At 43.9% G+C, this 23322-nt stretch overlaps 1 protein-coding gene and 1 pseudogene across 10 annotated transcripts in view; one reads left to right on the top strand and one right to left on the bottom strand.

Moving 5' to 3' along the window:
• The window catches only part of CFLAR (CASP8 and FADD like apoptosis regulator), a 56214-nt gene that overhangs the window by 2574 nt on the left and 30318 nt on the right, over positions 1–23322 (bottom strand). For 7 of the 10 annotated variants that reach the window (XM_023218738.1, XM_023218740.2, XM_023218747.2 and 4 more), the window contains 4 exons: positions 19983–20032; positions 19204–19285; positions 7653–8163; positions 4246–4756 (listed from right to left, as the gene is read on the bottom strand). In XM_023218738.1, coding sequence (XP_023074506.1) covers positions 4618–4756; positions 7653–8163; positions 19204–19285; positions 19983–20032 — 782 coding nt within the window. In that variant the 3' untranslated portion in view covers positions 4246–4617. Of the gene's footprint in view, positions 1–4245; positions 4757–7652; positions 8164–19203; positions 19286–19982; positions 20033–23131; positions 23225–23322 lie in introns of those variants that run through there. The other 3 variants (XR_003309466.2, XR_002733016.2, XM_023218756.1) reach the window with 2 other exon arrangements.
• On the top strand, positions 5902–6098 carry LOC111547155 (annotated as a pseudogene).

Raw genomic sequence — 23322 nt, 5'->3', positions numbered from 1 at the left:
TTCCTTGTAAATTTGTTTTAAGTTCCTTGTAGGTTCTGGATATTAGATCTTTGTCAGATGAATAGATTGCAAAAATGTTCTCCCATTTCTGTAGGTAGCCTGTTCACCCTAATGATAGTTTCTTTTGCTGTGCAGGAGCTCTTTAGTTTAATTAGATCCCATTTGTAATTTTCGCTTTTGTTGCAATTGCTTTTGATGTTTTTGTCATGAAACCTTTGCTTGTGCCTGTGTCTTGAATGGTATTAACTAGATTTTTTTCTAGGGTTTTTATAGTTTTACGTTTTACATTAAGTCTTTCATCTTGAGTTAATTCTTGTATAAGGTGTAAGGAAGGGGTCCAGTTTCAATTTACGGCATATAGCTAGCCAGTTTTCCCAGTACTATTTATTAAATAGGGAATCTTTTCCCCATTGCTTGTTTTTGTCAGGTTTGTCGACAATCAAATGGCTGTAGACGTGTGGTCTTCTTTCTCTGGTCTCTATTCTGTTACATTGGTCTATGTGTCTGTTTTTGTACCAGTACCATGCTGTTTTGGCTACTGCAGCCTTGCAGTATACTTTGAAGTTGGGTAGTGTGATGCTTCCAGCTTTGTTCTTTTTGCTTATTGTTGTCTTGGTTATATGGGCTCTTTTTGGTTCCATTTGAATTTTAAAGTAGTTTTTTTTCTAATTCTGTGAAGAATGTCAACGGTAGTTTAATGCGAACAGCATTGAACCTATAAATTACTTTGGGTAGTATGGCCATTTTCATGACATTGATTCTTCCTATCCATGAGAATGGAATGCTTTTTCATCTGTTTGTGTCCTCTCTTATTTCCTGGAGCAGTGGTTTGTAGTTCTCATTGAAGAGGTCCTTCACATCTCTTACTAGTTGTATTCCTAGGTCTTGTATTCTCTTTGTAGCAACTGTGAATGGGAGCTCATGATTTGGCTCTCTGCTTGTCTATTGTTGGTGTACAGAATGCTTGTGATTTTTGCACATTGATTTTGTATCCTGAGACTTTGCTAAAGTTGCTTATCAGCTTAAGGAGCTTTTGGGCTGAGATAATGGGGTTTTCTAGATATAGGATCATGTCATCTGCAAACAGACAGTTTTACTTCCTCTCTTCCTATTTAAATACCCTTTATTTCTTTCTCTTGCCTGATTGCCTTGGCCAGAACTTTTTAATACTATGTTAAATAGGAGAGAGGTCATCCTTGTCCTGTGCCAGTTTTCAAGGGGAATGCTTCCAGCTTTTGCCCATTCAGTATGATATTGGCTGTGGGTTTGTCACAAATGGTTATTATTTTGATATATTTTCCATCAATACCTAGTTTATTGAGAGTTTTTAAAATGAAGAAATGTTGAATTTTATTGAAGGCCTTTTCTGCATCTATTGAGATATTCATGTGGTTTTTGTCTTTAGTTCTGTTTATGTGATTAATGTTTCTTGATTTGTGTATGTTGAACCAGTCTTGCATCCCAGGGATGAAGCCAACATTCCAAACATTTTATTTATTTTTTATGTTTTTTGAGACAGAGTTTTGGACTGTCACCCAGGCTGAAGTACAGTAGCAAGATCACAGCTCACTACAAGTTCCACCTCCCGGATTCATGCCATTCTTCTGCCTTGGCCTCCCGAGTAGCTGGGACTACAGGCGCCCGCCACAACGCCCGGCTAATTTTTTGCATTTCTAGTAGAGAGGGGGTTTCACCATGTTAGCCAGGATGGTCTCGATCTCCTGACCCCGTGATCCACCGGCCTCGGCCTCCCAAAGTGCTGGGATTACAGGCATGAGCCACCGCGCCTGGCCTCCAAACATTTTAATAACATAAGAATGCATCAGTTGTATTAACTAGGTTGAGATAAATATAAACTCTCAATTTTTTTCCTGCACATAAAAGTCCAGAGGTAGGTAATTAGGGGTGGCACAGTGATTCCACAGTGATTCTGCTCCTTCATGCCCTCATTCAACAAGGTTTCTTGCTGCTCACCACCCAGCTACCCCTAAGTGTGGTCCTTATCTTCACGGTTCAAAATGGCAGCTAGAGCTGCTAGGTAGTTAAGATCCCTCTCACACACTTTCCTTCTGTCATAATTAACATGGGGTTTTAGTTCATGAGGCCAAGCATACACATCACTTCCCACTGGCATCCCTATACAATATTAAATGCAAAGACACCGCAGGAGTCCTGTGCTCAAAACAAGCGCAAAATAACTTTTTGTTGTTGTTTGTGGTGCTAGTGGTTTTATTTATTTATTTTTTCTGAGACAGGGTTTCACTGTCTCCCATGCTGAAGTGCAGTGGTATGATCACAGCTTACCACAACCTTGACCTCTATGGGCTCAGGGGATCCTCCCACTTCAGCCTCCCAAGTAGCTGGGACTACAGGAACACACCACCATGCCCAGTTAAAGTTTGTATTTTTTTTGTAGAGATGGAGTCTTGCTATGTTGCCTAGGCTGGTCTTGAACTCCTGGGCTCAAGTGATCCGTCCACCTCAGCCTCCCAAAGTACTCAGATCACAGGTGTGAGCCACCATGGCATCAAAATAACTTGGAAAGTAGGAATAATTGCTTGTTGTTCCTGAAAACTGTCTCTTCCACACTTTTCAGCCTCTGTTGCATGATCGTGACAAAGTATACACAAATAGGCATCAGATACACATCAGTTAAAACTAACTTCTAGAAAAATAAATAAATCATAAAATAATTATTTAAAAAGTGGCATTCTGGCACACTGCCCAGAGGTACCCCTGTTCAGCAATTTTTAAAAATGTAAAAAATAATAATAGGCCACATGCAGTTGCGCCACTCCACCACTTTGGGAGGCCAAGGCTGGTGGATCACCTGAGGTCAGGAGTTCAAGACCACCCTGGCCAACATGGTGAAACCCTGTCTCTACTAAAAATACAAAAATTAGCCGGGTGTGGTAGCAGGCACCTATAATCCCAGCTACTCGGGAGGCTGAGGCAGGAGAATCGCTTGAACCCAGAAGGCAGAGGTTGCAATGAGCCAAGATCATGCCACTGCACTCCAGCCTGGGCGGCAGAATGAAACTCTGGCTCAATAATAATAATAATAATAATAATAATAATAATGCAACTCTAATATTTCAAACAATGGTCCCCTTTTAGGTCACACTATCAAATCAGAGAAAGATATACTTGATTAGCTGTAAAATGCAATTTGAGGTCTAGGTGAACGAACAAGTAACCTCTAAATCATAAGGCTATTGTTACAAACTGAATGTTTCTATCTCCCACAGAATTCAAAGGGGAGACAATATCCCCAATGTGACAGTATCAGAAGGAGGGGCCTTTGGGAGGTAATTAGGTCATGAGGGTAGAGCCCTCATGAATGGGATTCGTGCCCTTAAAGAAGATAGACATGAGAGCTTGCATCCTCTTTTTCTGCCATGTGAGCACAAGAAAAGACTGACATCTGGTAAGATCTGGAAGCAAGCCTTACCAGACACCAGATATGCTGCCACCTAGATGTTGGATTTCAGCCTCCGAACTGTGAGAAATAACTACTGTTTAAGTTACCTGGTCTATGGTAATTTGGTATAGTTGCCCAAATGGACTGTGATGGTTAATGCTGAGTATCAACTTGATTGAATAGAAGGATGCAAAGTACTGTTCCCGGGTACATCTGTGAGTGTGCTGCCAAAGGAGATTAACATTTGAGTCATTTGAGGCCAAGGCGGGCGGATCACAAAGTCAGGAGATTGAGACCATCCTGGCTAACATGGTGAAACCCTGTCTCTACTAAAAAGCACAAAAAATTAACTGGGCGCAGTGGCAGGCGCCTATAGTCCCAGCTACTCGGGAGGCTGAGGTAGGAGAATGGTGTGAACCCGGGAGGCGGAGCTTGCAGTGAGCCGAGATCGCACCACTACACTCCAGCCTGGGCAACAGAGTGAGGCTCCATCTCAAAAAAAAAAAAAAAAATCATTTAGTCAGTGGATTGGGAAAGGCAGACCATCCTCAATCCGGGTGGGCACCATCTAATCAGCTGTCAGCACTGCCAGAATAAAAGCAGGCAAAACATGGAAAGACCAGACTGGTGTAGTCTTCTGGCCTCCACCTTTCTCTCATGCTGAATGCTTCCTGCCCTCGAACATCAGACTCCAAGTTCTTTAGCTTTGGGACTTGAATTGGCTTCCTTGCTTGCAGATGGTCTATTGCGGGACCTAACCTTGTGATCACGTGAGTCAATACTCCTTAATAAACTCCACTTTATATATACATCTATCCTATTAGTTCTGTCTCTCTAGAGAAACATGACTAATACATGAACTAAGATAGTTCCTGTCCTTTTTTTTTCTTTTAAGAGATGGGGTCTTGCTGTATTGCCCAGGTTGGTATGCGGTGGTTATTTGTAGGCACAATCATAGCATGCTATGACCCTGAACTCCTAGGTTCAAAAGATCCTCTTGCCTCAGCCTCCCAAGTAACTGGGAACACAGGTACCCACCCCCACACCCAGCTAATTTTTGTATTTTTATTAGAGACAGCGTTTACCATGTTGGCCGGGCTGGTCTCGAACTCCTGACCTGAAGTGATCTGCCCTCTTTGGCCTCCCAAAGTGCTGGGATTACAGGCATGAGCCACTGCGCCTGGCCTTTTGGTTTCTTATGTGTAGGAGAGGATAAGTTTCTTCCTCAGAGTGTGCTGCAGCCAGACATAGTATTTCTCCTTGGCAGAAACTCTGCTGTTCCAATCATATATGTGGCCATTGAGTTCAATGTGGAGATCCAGGAGTGGGCGTTTTCTGGAGAAAACAAGAAAGGCAAAATTTAATGCCATGCAAATATCAGAGAGAAGACAGATTGTCCTTAGGGCGAAATGAGCCAACAGATGTGAAAGTTATTTGAAACTGTTCCCTTCTAAAGGCACCACAAGCTGCTTAGCAAATGATCCAAACTAACTTGCAGCACTCTGGCTTGGTGGCCACCATCCCCTCCCTCAAGGGGCTGCTGAGTTTCACTCTGGGAACATACCAGCCAGATGATAACCCACGTGGATCACCTATGCAAACAGGGATGGGCTCAAAAGGCCAGTAATACCACTGGCCCATGGACTATCTATGGCTGAGTGGCTCCTGCTCTAAACCCCGCTTCCTGCTGGGCCACCACTAAGGAGGCCAGGTAAAGAAGGCCATGAGATTTATTCCTGGGGTACGCAGAGGTACAGCCCAAAATGCATTTTGACAGGTGGCTCAGAAACATCATTCTAAATTGTAATTAGGGTGCAACTGAAAAAGGCCAGTTAATCTTATACTTGAGGTACATTTTGGCTTCATTCAGCTTAAACAGAAACCAGGACACTGATGCTTCTCTTAGAAAAGTATTCTTGCCAATAAACATTTAAAAAAATACATAACAAAGCCTTCCAGATCTGAACAGTCAGATACCACTTTTCACCTATCAAATTGTCAAAACTTGGGGAAATATAAGAGCATGCAGTGTCAGGGAGAATTCAGGGACACAGCTACTCTCCTATAAAGCTGATATGACCATCCTATAGGACATCTAGTAAGATGCATCCGAGGCTTGAAAAGTGCATGTCCTTTGACTCAGTAATTCCACTTCTGGGAATTGTCTCCCTAGAAAACAATTAAGGATAAGAACAAATACTAAGCTGTAAGGATGTTTCTTACTTTGTATGAAAGCAAACACTATGCAACAACTGAAGACTGATCAAGTAAATTAAGCTATGGCCATATTATGGGCTGTTGTGCACACATTAAACTGATGCTGTAGAAATGTGACTACTGACATACAAAAATGTTTGTGATCTCGTGTTAAACAAACTAAAAGCAGGTTATAAAGTGGTGGCAGGCTGTGAGTGTCTTTTGGGCGATACACGGGCTAGAGGGGTGTGGGTCCTTGCCCTCTCCTTGTGTGCCTCATTGCTATGCCTTGAAAAATCGAGGAAATCAAAGACTTTCTGCTCACAGCCAGGTGAAAGGATGACAAATCTGTCAAGATCAAGAAAAATAAGGATAATGTGAACTTTCAAGTTCGATGCAGCAGATACCTTCAGAGAAAGAGAAGGCAAAGAAACTGAAGCAGCACGTGTCCCCTGCTTTAGCAGTAAAGGAGCTGAAATGAGCCAGACATGCTGATTTGAACTGTATTAAAATTTTTTAAATTAAAAATAAATAAATAATAGATGATGATTCCATCTGGGCTTACAAACATACTTCTGGGCTGGGTGCGGTGGCTCACGTCTGTAATCCTAGCACTTTGGGAGGCCGAGGCAGGAGGATCAGCCTCCTGAGGTCAGGAGTTCAAGACCAGCCTGGTCAACATGGTGAAACCCCGTCTCTATTAAAAATACAAAAATTAGCAGAGCGTGGTGGTGCACACCTGTAGTCCCAGCTATTCAGGAGGCTGAGGCAGGAGAATTGCTTGAACCCAGGAGGTGGAGGTTGCAGTAAGCCGAGATGTGCCACTGCACTCCAGCCTGGGCGACAGAGCAAGACTTCACCTCAAAAAACAAACAAAAAAGATACACTTCTATATGACTGTGTGGGCATCAAATAAAAAAAGATCTGGAAGGTGGCCAGGTGTGGTGGCTCATGCCTGTAATCTCAGCACTTTGGGAGGCCGAGGTGCGTGGATCACTTGAGGCCAGGAGTTCCAGACCAGCCTGGCCAACATGATGAAAACCCTGTCTCTACTAAAAATACAAAAATTAGCCAGATGTGGTGGCAGGTGCCTGTAATCCCAGCTACTCGGGAAGCTGAGGCAGGAGAATCACTGGAACCCAGGAGGCGGAGGTTGCAGTGAGCCAAGATCATGCCACTGCACTCCAGCCTGGGTAACAAGAGTGAAACTCTGTCTCAAAAAAAAAAAAAAAATTAATTAAAAATAAAAATTTGTGGCCAGGCACAGTGGCTCACGCTTGTAATCCTAGCCCCTTGGGATGCCTTGGGATGCTGAGGCAGGCAGAACACCTGAGGTCAGGAGCTCAAGACTGGCCTGGTCAACACGGTGAAACCCAGTCTCTACTAAAAATACAAAAATTAGCCGGGGCGTTGTGGCACACGCCCATAATCCCAGCTACTTGGGAGGGTGAGGCAGGAGAACTGCTTGAACCTGGGAGGCAGATGTTGCAGTGAGCCAAGATTGTGCCGCTGCACTCCAGCCTGGGCAAACGGCAAGACTCCATCTCAAAAAAAAAAAAAAAAAAAAAACTTGTTATTTGTATTTATTTATTTATTTATTTATTGGAGACAAGGTCTCCAATACTGTACTCCAAGGCTGCAGTACAGTAGTACAATCACGACTCACTGCAGCCTCAAACTCCTGGGCTCAAGCGATCCTCCTACCTTAGCCTCCCAAGCAGTTGGGACCACAAGCGCACACCACTGCATCCAACTAATTTTTAATTTTTTTATAGAGTAAGTTCTGACTTTGTTGCCCAGGCTGAAAATTTCTTAATTTTGAAGAAAAGTATTCAAACTACAAACTAACTAACTACAAAGTATTTATAAATCGTGCCGGGTCTATACTGTAGTCCTAGGGCAACCCCAATGCAGGAGGGAAAATCTCTTTTCCTCCCAGAAGAGAAGGGCAGCAAATGTGGCACAGTGGTAATTCCTATCCTGTGGCATGAAAATAAGCAGGTGGTCCAGAACTGACCACCTCCTGGGGGCTCACCTTTCTTGTCTCAGTTTCTGGGAGAGGCACTGCAGGTACAGGGACGGTGAGCTGCAGGACCGCTCCAGCAGGGACACATCCGCAGTGCACAGGCTCCAGAAGAAGTCAGCTTCTCGGTGAACTGTGCTCAGCCCTCGCTGCTGAGCCTTGAATTCCACATTCTTCATTGCTGGCCCATCTACCTCCAAGAGGCTGCTGTCCTCCAGCTGGCCCTCTGACACTACATAGTTCTGAATAAAAAACACCTTTGGCTTCCCTGCTAGATAAGGGCATGAATCTCCCATGAACATCCTCCTGATGTGATGCAGGGGGAGTCCCGAGTGAGTCTGATCCACACCATACACGCTCTGGGAGCCTCCTCGGCTCACTAGGACACACACAAAGCTATCGTAGTCTCGGTGCTTGGTCATACAGGCAAATTGGCCAAGAATCTCGGCTATATCTTTCACACTGAGATGCAAGAATTTCTGGACTTCATAGCCCAGGGAAGTGAAGGTGTCTTGAAGAAGCTCTGGGGAAAACACAAAACAAACATGGAAAACAACACTGGAGTGAGGAGAGCTCAAGAGAACTGAGTAGGAATCCTAGCCATGGTCTAATCTCCATTATGAAAAGCTTCTGCTTTTGTGTCATATTTTGACGGGCTTGAGTCCTGGACAGTTGGAACAGGAACCATCTGAATCATGAAAGACATGACTTTAGGTCCCTAAATATGGTCTATACCCTGCTATACCACTGTTCCTGCCTGATGCCAGCCACAGGCAGACTGAGCCCACTCTAGTCCAATCAAACCAAGGGGAGGACAAAACCTTTCTTTCTTCAACGATCTTCTTATTGAAATCCAGACCTCACAATGTTTCTCTCTTCTGAGTGGCTCACTCTGGGGGAAGCCCACCACCACATCATGAAAGTACTCAGGCAGTCCCTCAGAGTCCCACATGAAGAACAGGCTTCCCGCCAACAGCTAGCACCAACTTCCCAGTCATGTAAGTGACCACTTTAGAAGTGGATCCTCCAATCCCAATCAAGCATTCAGATGACCCAGCTGACAACTGACCACAACTTCACTAGACTCTGGGCCAGAACAGCCCAGCTAAGCTGCTCCTAAATTCCTCACCCACAGGTGAAGATATAATTAAATTAGTACTGTTGTTTTCAGCCACTAAATTTTGGAGTGATTTGTATACATTTTTAGGTAAATAATTCACTAGGTAAGTCCTTTGACCTTTCCTATCAGTAAAAGGAAAAGGCTTCTTACTTTTCTCCTTTGCTTGGCCCACAACTAAGGATTAAACAATGAATCATTAGCTGGGCTCAGTGGCTCACACCTGTAATCCCAGCACTTTGGGAGGCTGAGGCGGGCAGATTACCTGAGGTCAGGAGTTCAAGACCAGCCTGGCCAAAATGGCAAAACCCCGTCTCTACTAAAAATACAAAAATTAGTCAGGTGTAGTGGCACGCCCCTGTAGTCCTAGCTACTCAGGAGGCTGAGGCAGGAGAATCGCTTGAACCCGGGAGGTGGAGGTTGCAGTGAGACAAACATTGCAACACTGCACTCCAGCCTAGGCAACAGAGTGAGACTCTGTCTCAAAAAAAAAAAAAAAAAGAAAATGTATTATTGTATCATGTAATAATGAAGAGATACAAAGGAAGTGCTGATATTCCTAAGTCTATAATCAATCAGCATCATTAACAAGGAAATGCGAGACATGATTCACAGGTTGCAAATAACCCATTAAACAGTGAGGGCAGCCAGGCCCAGTGGCTCACGCCTGTAATCCTAGCACTCTGGGAGGCCGAGGCGGGCGGATCACCTGAGGTCAGGAGTTCGAGACCAGTCTGGTCAACATGGTGAAACCCTGTCTCTACTAAAAATACAAAAATTAGTCAGGCGTGGTGGTGCTCACCTGTAATCCCAGCTACTTGGGAGGCTGAGACAGGAGAATCGCTTGAACCCGGGAGGCAGAGGTTGCAGTGAGCGAAGACTGCGCCACTGTACTCCACCCTGGGCGACAGAGCAGGACTCCGTCTCTAATAATAATAATAATAATAATAATAATAATGGTAAATACCTTCACAGGATCTCTGGGTAGCTGTTATCAGGACTGTAATTTTGTACAGCCTTTTTGAAGAGCAATTTGGGAGTATCACTAAATTTTAAATGTGTATGCACTTTATAAAAAAAAGAAAACTCTCTGTGTGGTAGAAGAGGCCTGGATGCACTGTCCCCTAGTCATCTCCTCTGAGGGTGCAGGCGAGTTTCAATATCCAGTACTGAATCCAGGCTGAACAAGGAGAGAACCCGGACTAGGACTCCAGTTCCATCACTGCTATTCTATTCCAAAGGACTTACATGTCTCTAATCGTGGAGTATTTGCTTCTCCAGGAGGCAGAAGCAAACAGGGAAACACCAGACTCAAAGCTCTTTTGTTTACTTATCTCAAGATTGGTTCACATCCCTCAAAACCTCTCTTCACTGATAAATGTTCTTCCTTATCAAAGTCCTTGAAAGAAAGCTTCACCACGTTCTCCTTTCCCATGCGGATATGTGAGGCTTGGACAGAACAAATGCTATACTGTGCCTTCCAGCTCTTTCCTTTATTTGTGCTCCCTGGAGGTTCTGGCTGGGGAAGCCCCTGTCACATGACCATAAGCAGACAGTCGCGTGGTGCAGGACAAAAGAGGAACCTTGCAATCACAAGATGTGGGTTTAAGTCCTAGTTCCTCCATCTCCTCTTACTAGGGTCTGAATCTTGCATGGTCTTGGAAGAGGACTGAGCTACAACAGCAGACAAGCTAGGAAGGGAATGGGAATCTGAGGTCTGGGGCAGAAAATCCTTACCTAAAAGAACAGAATAAAAATGGCTAAAGCTGGAGGAAGCCAAAAACCATGCAGGTCCCAAATGCCAAAAAGAACAGCAGGTCTGAGCCTCAGACAAGACAGAGCATTGCTTAAATGTGTGGCAAGGCAGTCACTCCATAGGCCCAGCCTGAAGTCATCACCACTGACATTTCCCATTAATGTCACAATTTTCCTCTGTGAGATGGTGAGGTGGAGTGGGAAGAGTTGTTAGCTGGCACCTGCAACTTTATTGGGCCAGCAAGAACATGCATACAGCCCAGTCTGATGTACAGGATCAAAAAGGTAATGACAGTGTGACTTTGAGTCAGTTTGAGTCAGCCCCAGTTTATTCATCAATAAAACAAGATTAAAACGAATGCTTGGCCAGGTGCAGTGGCTCACACATATAATCCCAGCACTTTGGGAGGCTGAGGTGGGAGGACGGCTTGATCTCAGGAGTTTGAGACCACCCTGAGAGTCACAGGGAAATCCCATCTCTACAAAAAATAAAAAATTAGCCAGGCATGGTAGTACATGTCTGTAGTCATCACAGCTATTCAGAAGGCTGAGGCAGGAGGAACTCTTGAGCAGGAGGTTCTTCAAAAGGTGACTGTGAGGGCAGGGTACGGTGGTTCATACCTGTAGTCCCAGCACTTTGGGAGGCCAAGGCGGGTGGATCGCTTGAGCTGCGGAGTTCAAGACCAGCCTGGGCAACATGGCAAAACCCCATCTCTACTAAAAATACAAAAATTGGCCGGGCGTGGTGGCATGCATCTGTGGTCCCAGCTACTTGGGAGGCTAAGGAGGATCACTTGAGCCCAGGAAGTGGAGGAGCCAAGATCGCCCCACTGCACTCCAGCCTGGATGAAAGAGTGAGACTCTGTCTCAAAAAAAAGGTGACCGTGAGGATCCAATGAGATTTCTGTAAAGATGCTTTGCAAACTGTGTTTATTCAGATATAAGATATTGACTTTAAAGGAAACAAAGGAAGCCATTTCAAAATACAAATCACCAATCTTATGGTGTTGCGCATCTCTCATGGAATCTCTCTTAGGACCTGGAGGGAGGTCTCTATATTCTAAACTAAAATGGGCTCAGAGCAGACAAAGTCCATGTCCTATGAAGGCAGAACAGTAACTGTTTTGTCCTTGCACATAAATAGAGGAAGAAAAACTTGGGGGCTGGGTTTGGAAAATAAAACTTCAACAAACTACAGAAGTCCCACTTCTCCTTCTAGAACCCACCCTGGAAAACCCACACCCAACCCAGTCTGATCTCCAAAAATTCCAACGGTTCTTTAGAACTTCTTGAAATGATATGGGGGAGGTGGGGAGGGGAAAGGCGGGGGTTCTTCTGGCCTTGTAGTTAGTACAGGGCTGTTCATTCAAGGCCAGGGTCAGCACTACTCATAGGTTTGAGGACTTCGCAGATAAACCAAAAAAACCAAAATACAGTAAAATGTCATGACTTCGTTAATTTAGAATTTGTTTTGATCTAAATGAGGGTGCATTTATCTTGACAATTTCTGTGAACAGGGCTTCATTAAATAAATGTATAAAATAAACAAGAATGAGGGAATGCTTCACCAGTTAATTTACAATCACTTACTGAGTACCTTTAATAAGCCCAGTGTTAACTGCTATAGAGCACATGGGCAAAACACAAGATGGGCAAAACATTCTTAGTGAAAAAGGGAGTTCGGAGGTCAAATGTGTTTGGGAAATGCAAGGTGGACAAGGCTAAAATAGGTTTATTCGCAGGAAGAATTCTCAGAGCCTTTAATAGGTCAATATGCATTGCAAATATCTGGGGGGGGGAGAGATTAGGCAGCACTTCTCAAATTTACTTGACCAGAAAACTCTTGTTTTACAAAGTTCCCCTTATTGCCTACAGAAATACTTGGACAAGAGAATACATATCAAATATATGATGTACTTAAATCAAAGAGCTTATAATCTTGTTGGGGAAGCAAAGCTTATAAATGCACATAAAACAAAGATTACGTGGTGGCTCATGACCATAATCCCGTGATTTGGGAGGCCAAGGCAGGAAGATCACTTGAAGCCAGGAGTTCAAGACCGCCCTGGGTAATACAGCAAAAAACCCTGTCTCTACAAAAAACAAAAATAAGTTAGCCAGACATGTTAGCATGTGCCTGTAGTACCAGGGACTCAGGAGGCTGAAGTGGGAGGATTGTTTGAGCCCAGAAGTTTGAGACCAGTCTGGACAACATAGTGAAACCCTGTCTCTACAGAATATTTTAAAAATTAGATGGATGTGGTGGTGCCTGTGTGTAGTTCCAGCTACTTGGGAGGGTGATGTGAGAGGATCGCTTGAGCCTGGGAGGTTAAGGCTGCAGTGAGCCGTGATTGTTCCACTGTGCTCCATTCTGGGTGATAGAGCAAGACCCTGTCTCAAAAAAGAAAAGGAAAGTACAGAAAAATGTTCAAGCTTTTCAGAAAGAGCAGGGTAGAAAAAATAAATACTTCCTCTTGGCCAGGTGCGATGGCTCATTCCTGTAATCCCAGCACTTTGGAAGGCCAAGGCGGGTGGATCACATGAGGTCAGGAGCTCAAGACCAGCCTGGCCAACATGGTGAAACCCTGTCTCTACAAAAATACAAAAATTAGCCGGGTGCCTGTAATTCCAGGGTAATGGCGGGTGCCTGTAATCCCAACTGCTCATGAGGCTGAGGTGGAGAATCGCTTGAACCCGGAAGACAGGTTACAGTGAGCCAAGATAACGCCATTTGCACTCCTGCAGCCTGGGCAACAGAGCGAGACTCTGTCTCAAAACAAAAACAAAAACGAAAAAACTTCCTCTTAAAATTTGCAAACATCGTCTTTTATTTTTATTCATGGGACTTAAAAACAACCAGAGCTTCAGGCCAAGCCATAAAGCCCATCTGTCAGAGATGTGAGACGTTTGCTTCTATATTCCTAACAGAATTAAAAAGTTCAGTGTTTAAAGATGACCCACCATGGCCTAGCACAGATCCAGCTTTGCTATCACTGACACAGATGACACAACACCAAAGACTTATTTTTCAATTCTACCAAACTGAGATAATTAGCCCCCAAATCCCTAAGCATTTACTTCTGCCTCAAGAAGAGGTTACTGAACTCCATAAGGATTCTTCTCAAGAATGGACTACCAAAGAATAACCTTATTTCATGCACAACACAGCTCTGAGAACAGATTCCACCTCATTGTCTTAATATTTGCTTCACATAGGCTGGGCGCAGTGGCTCAAGCCTCTAATCCCAGCACTTTGGGAGGCCGAGAAGGGCGGATCACGAGGTCAGGAGATCGAGACCATCCTGGCTAACACAGTGAAACCCCGTCTCTACTAAAAATACAAAAAACTAGTCAGGCGAGGTGGCAAGCGCCTGTAGTCTCAGCTACTAGGGAGGCTGAGGCAGGAGAATGGTGTAAACCCGGGAGGCGGAGCTTGCAGTGAGCTGAGGTCAGGCCACTGCACTCCAGCCCGGGTGACAAAGCGAGACTCCATCTCAAAAAAATATATATATATATTTGCTTCACACAGGGCCAAGCATGGTGCTTTGCACATAGTAGGCCCTCAACAAACATTTACCAGACAAAGAAATAAAGCTATAAATACTTGGGAGACTCGCATGCTCTTTGGGTAAAAGTCTGGTTTTTTGAGGACAGAAGAGAAGCCAGGTAGAAGAGAGTCTGCAAAACTCTAAAGATAAAAAGGAATGGCTTTTATAAACACACTGACACTGGGAGAGCTTATTCCTTCATTCATTCACCCAACAAATATTTATTGAACACCTAGGTACCAGGGATTGTTCCAGGTACTGGAGACTCATAGTAAGAGAGATGGATAAACTCCCCCACCTTCATGGAAATTACATTGAGCCAAAGTAATTAAAAGCATAGGCTTTGGAGTCCAGCTTTTGATCCCAGCTCAATCAGTACTAGAGAAGGTAGGAGTGCAGTTCACTGCTCAGCTTCCTCACCTTGAAAAGAGAGAGAATAGGCCAGGCGCGGTGGCTCACACCTGTAATCCCAGCACTTTGGGAAGCTGAGGTGGGCGGATCACAAGGTCAGGAGATCCAAGACCAGCCTGGCCAACATGGTGAAACCTCGTCTCTACTAAAAATATGAAATTAGCCGGACATGGTGGCATGTGCCTCTAATCCCAGCTACTCAGGAGGCTGAGGCAGGAGAATCGCTTGAACCTGGGAGGCGGCAGTTGTGGTGAGCTGAGATTGCGCCATTGCACTCCAGCCTGGGCAACAGGAATGAAACTCCATCTTAAAAATAAATTTAAAACAAAGAAAAAAGAAAAATTAGCTGGGCGTGGTGGCGCATGCCTGTAATGCCAGCTACTCAGGAGGCTGAGGCAGGAGAATCGCTTGAACTTGGGAGGGAGAGGCTGCAGTGAGCCGAGATTGCACCACGGAACTCCAGTCTGGCAACAGAGCAAGACTCCGTCTCAAAAAAAAAAAGAAAAAGAAAAGAAGAGAACATAGAAAGAATATTCCTAGTAAATTAGTTCTAAGTAGAACAAAAAAAAATTTAATGGAGAGAATAGCACCTATATTATGGTATTATTTATGAGGATTAAGCACGAATCCATGTAAAACAATTAGCACAGTACCTGGCACATAGTAGATTTTTAATAAATTATGTACTCTGAGCACAGCTATGCCCAGGTTAGTCCTATCATGTTCCTGTTTGTTTCTTTCAGAGCCCTTATTTCGGCTGGCAATTACCTTACCCGCTTGTAGGACTCCTGCACTCCTCCCAAGTGTTCAAGGTTAACCAGGTGGCAAAGTTAACTAGACAGAAGAAATCCACATAATTACTCTAGATGAAGCCCCCTAACTGCGGATTAGATGAAAAGAGATGAAGGGTGCTGCACTAATAACAACCATTTTCAACCAAGGCAGGATTCTGGGCCTAGAATCTTCAGTGACAAATCACCAGGAGGGGAGGAGGAAAATGAAGAGCTGGAGGCCTAGAGAGATGGTGTGAGGAGAGGAGACTGTGCCTTTCCACTTCATAATAATTAATGTTCTCCTGCTGCTCTGAGTCTGTGCATGTAAGTGGATTCGTGACCTCTCAGCTGATGAAAACCATAGCACAAGAAGAATAAAAGTGTGCTGCCTTGTTTCTTACCTGCTAATTAGCCACCTGAGCCCAGGGGGGTTTATAAGAAGCCTCAAGCCCAATTATTAATTTTGTTCCCAGAGGCAGGGAAGGCTTGAGTCAAATCACCCTGATTCTCAGGGGAAAGGCAGCACTGAGCATCCAGGGTACCCTCTAATGGCCCAGGCCTACTCTTGTCCAGCAATGTACCACCGAGATGCTGAACTTTAAAGGACTACGTCCGACCAGGAGGGACCTGCTGTCTAGAGTTGCCAGTCTGATTCTTGGAGCTCATATATAGACACATTGGCAGCCATGGGGCAGGAAACAGATGTACTAATGCAGTCAAGACCGATACCTACTCATACCTGCGGCCAGAAGCATGATGCCCCAGGCCCTGCCTCCAATTCTACCGTCCTCTTCCATCTTTCTCTCTTATCAGGTCTCTGCCCTCCTGTGCTTTGTATTTAGATTCTCCTTTGCCAAGCCCATTCAGACTGTGACTGGTAGGAGTGTTGTGCTCAGCTTTCCACTTGAGTGTTTATCCAAGAAGTTGTCCCCTCTCAGGTTATGGCCTCCATTCCAGTGCACCACAGCCTATGGGGATGCATCCCACTCATGCATCCCCTTGGGCCTAGAACGGGCCTCAGTGCCCTGGTCTCTCACTTGTCTGAGATCAGATTCTATGTACCAAGTGCAAGAGCCATGGTGAGCTCTTGCTTAGGTGGTTTATGGCTAGAATTAAACAAGCAAATGAGGAAATAATGCTAGTTGGCACCTAGTACAGGCTCATACTGTACCAGGCACTATTCTAAGCCCTTTCCAAGTATGAACTCATTCATTCTGCCCAACCTCCCTGTGAGGTAGGTCCATTATTAACCCACTTTACAAAAGAGAAACTGGGACTTAAGGAGGCCGAGAACTCAGCATTACAGGAAAAATAAAAATAAAATTTAGGGCACGGTGGCTCAAGCCTGTAATCCCAGCACTTTGGGAGGCCGAGACGGGCGGATCACGAGGTCAGGAGATCGAGACCATCCTGGCTAACCCGGTGAAACCCCGTCTCTACTAAAAAATACAAAAAACTAGCCAGGCGAGGTGGCGGGCGCCTGTAGTCCCAGCTACTCGGAGGCTGAGGCAGGAGAATGGATGGCATAAACCCGGGAGGTGGAGCTTGCAGTGAGCTGAGAACTGGCCACTGCACTCCAGCCCAGGCGACAGAGCGAGACTCCGTCTCAAAAAATAAATAAATAAATAAAATTTAAATAAAAAAAAAATTAGAAGCCAGGCATGGTGGCACACGCCTGTAATCCCGGGAGGGATGTACTCAGGAGGCTGAGGCAGGAGAATTGCTTGAACCCAGGAGGAAGAGGTTGCAGTGAGCCAAGATCACACCACTGCACTCCAGTGTGGGCAACAAGAGTGAGACTCTCTCTCAAGAAAGAAAAAAAATAAAAATAAAAATAAAAAAATAAAGAGGCCAGGGACATTGCCCAAGGTCACAAGCCAGAACATGGCATAGCCATGATTCAAACCCACACTGTCATATTCCATTTCTCAACTCTGATCATGCTCCTATAATGCAGAAAAATATGAATATACATTCAGCCCCTGCTCACAAGATGCCTACAACCCAGCAACAGAAGCAAGCACAGACACTGAGTTATAGCCAAAAAACTTGGTTTTTCAATTCACAGCAGGTCATGGCTTTTTTTTTTATGATTCTCTTCACACAACAGATATATGTACAACATCTGCTGATGAATGAAACAACACTGACTAAAACCAGAAGTACAGGACAATTACATAATCTCTTAAAACAGGAAGTGACTCATTAAGAAAATATTTTCTCATTCTTATATACCCATATATAAGACATTACTAATGGCTAAAAAGGAGAAGACACTTATCTTTCTCACATCTAACCAAAAATAGGACATGACCAAGCAGGATCATATCTGAAATCCTGGAAAATTTAGTCTTATATTTGACCTTCTCTTAGCCTCTCTTCCCATAAAACTCCCCATGGTAACATTTTAAGTGAGCCTAAAAGATAGTTCTGACTCATTTTAAGAGAATGTTGAGAAGCTCTAAAACTGGAAATATAATGATCGATCCTCTTAAGGAAGAGCTAAATAATTAACCAGAAAGTCATTCCACTTATCTATGCTCTTCTCATTCTCTTTTGATGCAGCACCAGTGATTCAGTTTGAGTCAGACATCCAACAACAACTGAGCAAAAGCAATGATGACTCACAGATAGAAGAGACTGAGGCCAACCAAAGCAAAGGACAGCAGAACCGACACATTGCTCAGAAAATATCCAAAGCTCTGTAAGTGAGCACACATTTATCATGTCTTTAATGTTCCCAGGAAAGTTTTGTCATCTATCTAGGTGAAATGATGGGGCATGTGATAATATGTGAAGCCAGAATGCCTTCCATTAATATTAATGTCTCTCTGGGTTCCAGGACTCCTCCCTGCTATAGCATCCAAATGAAAAGGCAAGACTGAAGCTCACTAACTACCGTAAATGATGTCTTTGTGTCAGAGACACTGTTACGTGTTCCCCAAATCCATTTCATTTTCCTCCTGACACGCAGCTAGACTAATTTCTCCATGTCTACTACAGTTAGATGGAGCCACATGACTGAGTTCTGACCAATCTAATGAGGTGAAAATGATACATATTATCACTTTTAGGCCTGGTCCCTAAAATATCTTATGAGATCCTCCATACATTCTCTCTTCTCTTATCTGCTAGCCAGATACAAAGGACTCTGCAGAAAACTCAAGACCTCAGAAGATGATGGAGCCACTGAATGGCCACATGAACAAAGCCCCCACCAGCCCGATCCACACTAGCCTGTGACATGAATGAGAAACAAGTCTCTGTTGTGTTGAACCACATATTCATTTTTTCTTTTCTTTTTTTGAGACAGGGTCTTGCTCTATCACCCATGCTGGAGTGCTGTGGCACAATCCTGACTCACTGCAGCCTTGACCTTCTGGGTTCAAGTGATCCTCCTACTTCAGCCTCCCGTGTAGCTGGGACTACAAGTGTGCACCACCACACCAGCTAATTTTTTTTTTAAGACAGAATTTCACTGTCACCCATGATGGAGTGCAGTGGTGCAAACTCGGCTCACTGCAACCTCTGCTTCTCAGGTTCAAACAATTCTTCTGTCTCAGCCTCCCAAGTAGCTGGGACTACAGGAATGCGCCACCATGCTCAGCTAATTTTTGTATTTTTAGTAGAGATGGGGTTTCACCATTTTGGCCAGGCTGGTCTTGAACTCCTGACCTCATGATCCACCCACATCCACCTCCCAAAGTGCTGGGATTACAAGTGTGAGCCACCATGCCTGGTCCACACTAGCTAATTTTTAACTGGGCTCAAGCGATCCTCCCATCTCAGCCTCACAAAAGGCTGGAATTCCAGGCATGAGCAACCACACCCAGCCTGAAGCACAGATTCTTAAACTGGTTTGTCATGGCAACTGGTGCTGATCACTCTAATGAATATAGCTTGCCTGTGCCATGATCTCAATCTGAGGGCACCGGTTAATCTGTAGCTTCCACACCTACCTGTCTCATTGCCAATGCAATCAATTATCAGGCAGATTCCTAGGGGCTTGCTCTTCATCTTGTATCTCTCTTCAGGTAGGCTCTGGAAAGGAAGGCAAGAATTGCTAAAGACTCTGGATATTGCTCTGTTTCTATGAGGTTCCACTCATATACCATCTCTTCTTTTGGATTTCCTTTGACAGGTGAATCACTCAACAGACACAGCCTGAAGTTTCCCATTATGGCAAATGTTTCCCATTAATATCAAATTTTTCCTCTATTAGGGTAATGTGCTCAAGACAAATTATTTTATTTTTATTTAATTTTAATGAAAATCCCAGTCTCTTTATTGGCTTTGTGGAATAAAGATAATTTGAAAAACAGAGAAAACATGAGTCATTTGTCTCCACAGTAACCTGAAGTTATATAAGTGGTATCTTCCCAAGTACAAAGGGAGCCCTTCTATTGCTTCTGCTTACAAAGAAGTGTCAACCTAATAAGAGCCAGAACAAGTCAAAGTTCAGGAAAGTATCACTGCTGACTTACATGTTCAGCAGTCACTGAGTTGAGACAAGGGGTACTTTGGAAATTCCCTGCATTCCAAAGTTCACTAATGCAATCCTCCCTTTAACAACTTTCTCTTTGTTATTCAGAGTTCCCTTGTATGGAAGTTCTCAGGAGAACAACACTCTCAGCCTCTCATTGTCTCAAAGAGTTCTTAATGACAGATATTTTTAAAGAAGTCAGGGTTCTCCACAGCTATGTACATATAATACCAAATCAGACCATTTATTCTGTACCTGAGGCATAAAAGCTGCTGATTCCTGAATGGATGTCTTCACTGGTTCTTCTGAGGGATGAGAGAGAGAGATCATTTACAAAGCTGGAGAGCTAAGTTCACCCCCACACTGGCTTAGTTTCTTTGTATCACAACTGTTCTCCCTTCCTATTTTCTTCAATTATCTCTTCTTTCCCCAGCTATACTTGGCCCTGAGGTTCCAACCTCACACTGAAGAAAGTGACATAAGAAAACACAAGTCCCAGTGCTACCAGGGGCTATCTGGAAAAGTTGCTTAAACAGCAAGTGAAGAAGGCTCTCCCCGACCTCACTCTAGGTGAGGAACAGGTGGCCGGTGAGTTTTTAACTTGATAGGAGAATCTAATAACCTCACCACCCAACAATACTGATAGCTTTCCTATATGTGCTGAAACTGTTGACAATACCTAAAGGGAACAGCCTTAGAGAGCGCAGAGCAGGGAAAGCTTATATGTGTTTGCTAGCTATAAAACAGATGGCACTGTTTTCATAGTCCAGTGATACTGGGAGATCATAAAATAAAATGTCAATGGCAAGACAGTGACAATGAGGGCAGTGAGCCTGGCAAATGCAGATGAGCCTAAAGCTAATTTGCTAGAAAAAAAATGACTTGATTAGGTCAGGGAGGTGAAGGAATGACCAGTTTTGAGCCAAGATTGTGCCACTGCACTCCAACCTGGGCAACAGAGCAAGACTCTGTCTCCAAAAAAAATAAATAAATAAATTTTAAAAAAAGATACACAGGATATATTAAGTGAAAAATGGATTATTAAATAATATGTATACTATTGATTTTGTGTACTTAAAAATATCTATTTGTGTATATATACTTACACATGTATTAATATATGCTTAAATATAAAAGAATCTAGAGGTATAAAAATCAAACATTAATAGTAGCTATCTCTGATACTTCAAAGAGGAAATTTCACTTTATATTTTTTGTATTTTAGCAATTATATATTAACAGAACAAAGAAAACCCACAACATAATCTATGTGATATATCTATCTCAGTTTAAGGCATTTAGCAAGAACTTACTAAATTGAAGTTATCACCATCCTCATCAAATTCAATGATGGCTGCATAGATGAAATCTATTTGGAAGTCCAAATTAATATAAATATTTGGTTTGATTATTATTTATTTGGATGGAATCTCGCTCTGTCATCCAGGCTGGAGTGCAATGGCACGATCTTGGCTCACTGCAATCTCTGCCTCCCAGGTTGAAGCGATTCTCCTGCCTCAGCCTCCTGAGTAGCTGGGATTACAGGTGCGTGCCACCACACCTGGTTAATTTTTATATTTTCAGTAGAGACAGGGTTTCACCATGTTGGTCAGGCTGGTCTCGAACTCCTGACCTCGTGATCCACCCACCTTGGCCTCCCAAAGTGTTGGGATTACAGGTGTTAGCCACCATGCCTGGCTGACTATTTTAAACCTCTATTAAATTAAGTCCAAGTTATTACAAAGCTTTTTGGGGGGAGGACAGAGTCTTGCTCTGTTGCCCAGGCTAGAGTGCAGTGGCAAGATCTCGGCTCCCTGCAACCTCCACCTCCCAGGTTCAATCAATTCTCCTGCCTCAGCCTCCCGAGTATGTGGGACTACAGGTGTGCACCACCACGCCCAGATAATTTTTGTATTTTTAGTAGAGACGGGGTTTCACCATGTTGCCCAGGTTGGTCTCGAACTGCTGACCTCAGGTGATCCACCCACCTCGACCTCTCAAAGTGTTGGGACTACAGGCATAAGCTCATGTCCAGCCCAGAAACCTTTTTCTTTATTAGCAAATAAACCAAGTCCAAGCAAGAACAAGTAAGCAGCTCTCCTAACAGGATCACAGGGATATTGGGATTAATTCCTATGCAAATCTACTAGGTCTCCTATGTTCCCTTTAAACAGCCTTAGGAATACTAATTCTCATCACCTCACCAGTGTTTTAAGAAACATGCTGTTATTTCAGGAATTAATTCGCTTCTCAGTAGTTTTTGCTGGAAAGCACAGTATCAGGTAGAGAATGACAGGCATGAGCTACACCATCTGACTAATCCAGGCCAAAATAAGTTTTCAGGTACACACAGCACAAAGACTGAGTCGTAAGGTATCCGTAAGGGGACTGCCACACAAAGAGGGCTTCTATTAGGCCACTGCCCCACTCAAAACATTCATGATGTCCCACCACACACAGGACAGATTCCAAGCCCCTTGGATAAGACTGAAGCCCTCCATTGCAGCCCATCAATCCCTGCTTCCTGGAGTTCGGAACCACAACCATGTGCTTCATCAGTGTAAGACTGTGTCTCAGCTCTCACTTCAAGGAGGACTCAAGCAAAAGAAGTAAACTTCTGCTGGGTGCAGTGACTCACGCCTGTAATCCCAGCATTTTGGGAGGCCAAGGCAGGTGGATTACTTGAGGTCAGCAGTTTGAGACCAGCCTGACCAACATGGTGAAATGTTGTCTCTACTAAAAATACAAAACTTAGGCTGGGCGCTGTGGCTCATCCCTGTAATCCCAGCACTTTGGGAGGCCGAGGCGGGTGGATCACCTGAGGTCAGAAGTTTGAGACCAGCCTGGGCAACAGAGTGAAACCCTATCTCTACTAAAAATACAAAAATAATCTGGGTGTGGTGGCACAAGCCTGTAATCCCAGCTACTTGGAGGCTAAGGCATAAGAATCACCTGAACCGAGGAGGCGGAGGTTGTAGTGAGCTGAGATCGTACCACTGCACGCCAGCCTCAGTGACAGAGCAAGACTGTGTCTCAAAAAAAAAAAAAAAAAAATTAGCTGGGTGTGGTGGTGCATGCATTTAATCCCAGCTACTCAGGAGGCTGAGGCATGAGAATTACTTGAACTCAGGAGGTAGAGGCTGCAGTGAGCCAAGAGTGCACCACTGCACTCCAGCCTGGGTGACAGAGTAAGACTCCATCTCCAAAAAAAAAAAAAGAAGTAATCTTTTAAAAAAGGATCTATGGGATCAAGTGCTAATATTTTAAGAGAGAAAACATATCATGCGGGTTGAAATCGACCTGTCTTTAAATTACACGTTTTCTTTCTTTCTTAGGAAAGGGGGGATATCATCTGTAGAATATCCAGATTTATTAAATGGGCTGTAAGACAAGAACTTATTTACCTTTCCTCTTCCTGCTGCTAGATATTTGGTTTCACATGGTTCATTATCATGGTTGGATGAATGTTTCACATGGCCTGGTTAGAGCTCCATTCCATTTCAGTTATAAATGTCACATCTCTTAAAATATAGCCAAGATGACGAAGCTGATGGAGGATGATGGTGTTCAAACTTAGATAAGCTAATTCAATAGA

This window comes from Piliocolobus tephrosceles, chromosome 11 (genome assembly GCF_002776525.5).
Source record: "Piliocolobus tephrosceles isolate RC106 chromosome 11, ASM277652v3, whole genome shotgun sequence".
Classification (NCBI taxonomy): domain Eukaryota; kingdom Metazoa; phylum Chordata; class Mammalia; order Primates; family Cercopithecidae; genus Piliocolobus; species Piliocolobus tephrosceles.
This window is presented reverse-complemented; position numbering and strand designations above follow the sequence as displayed.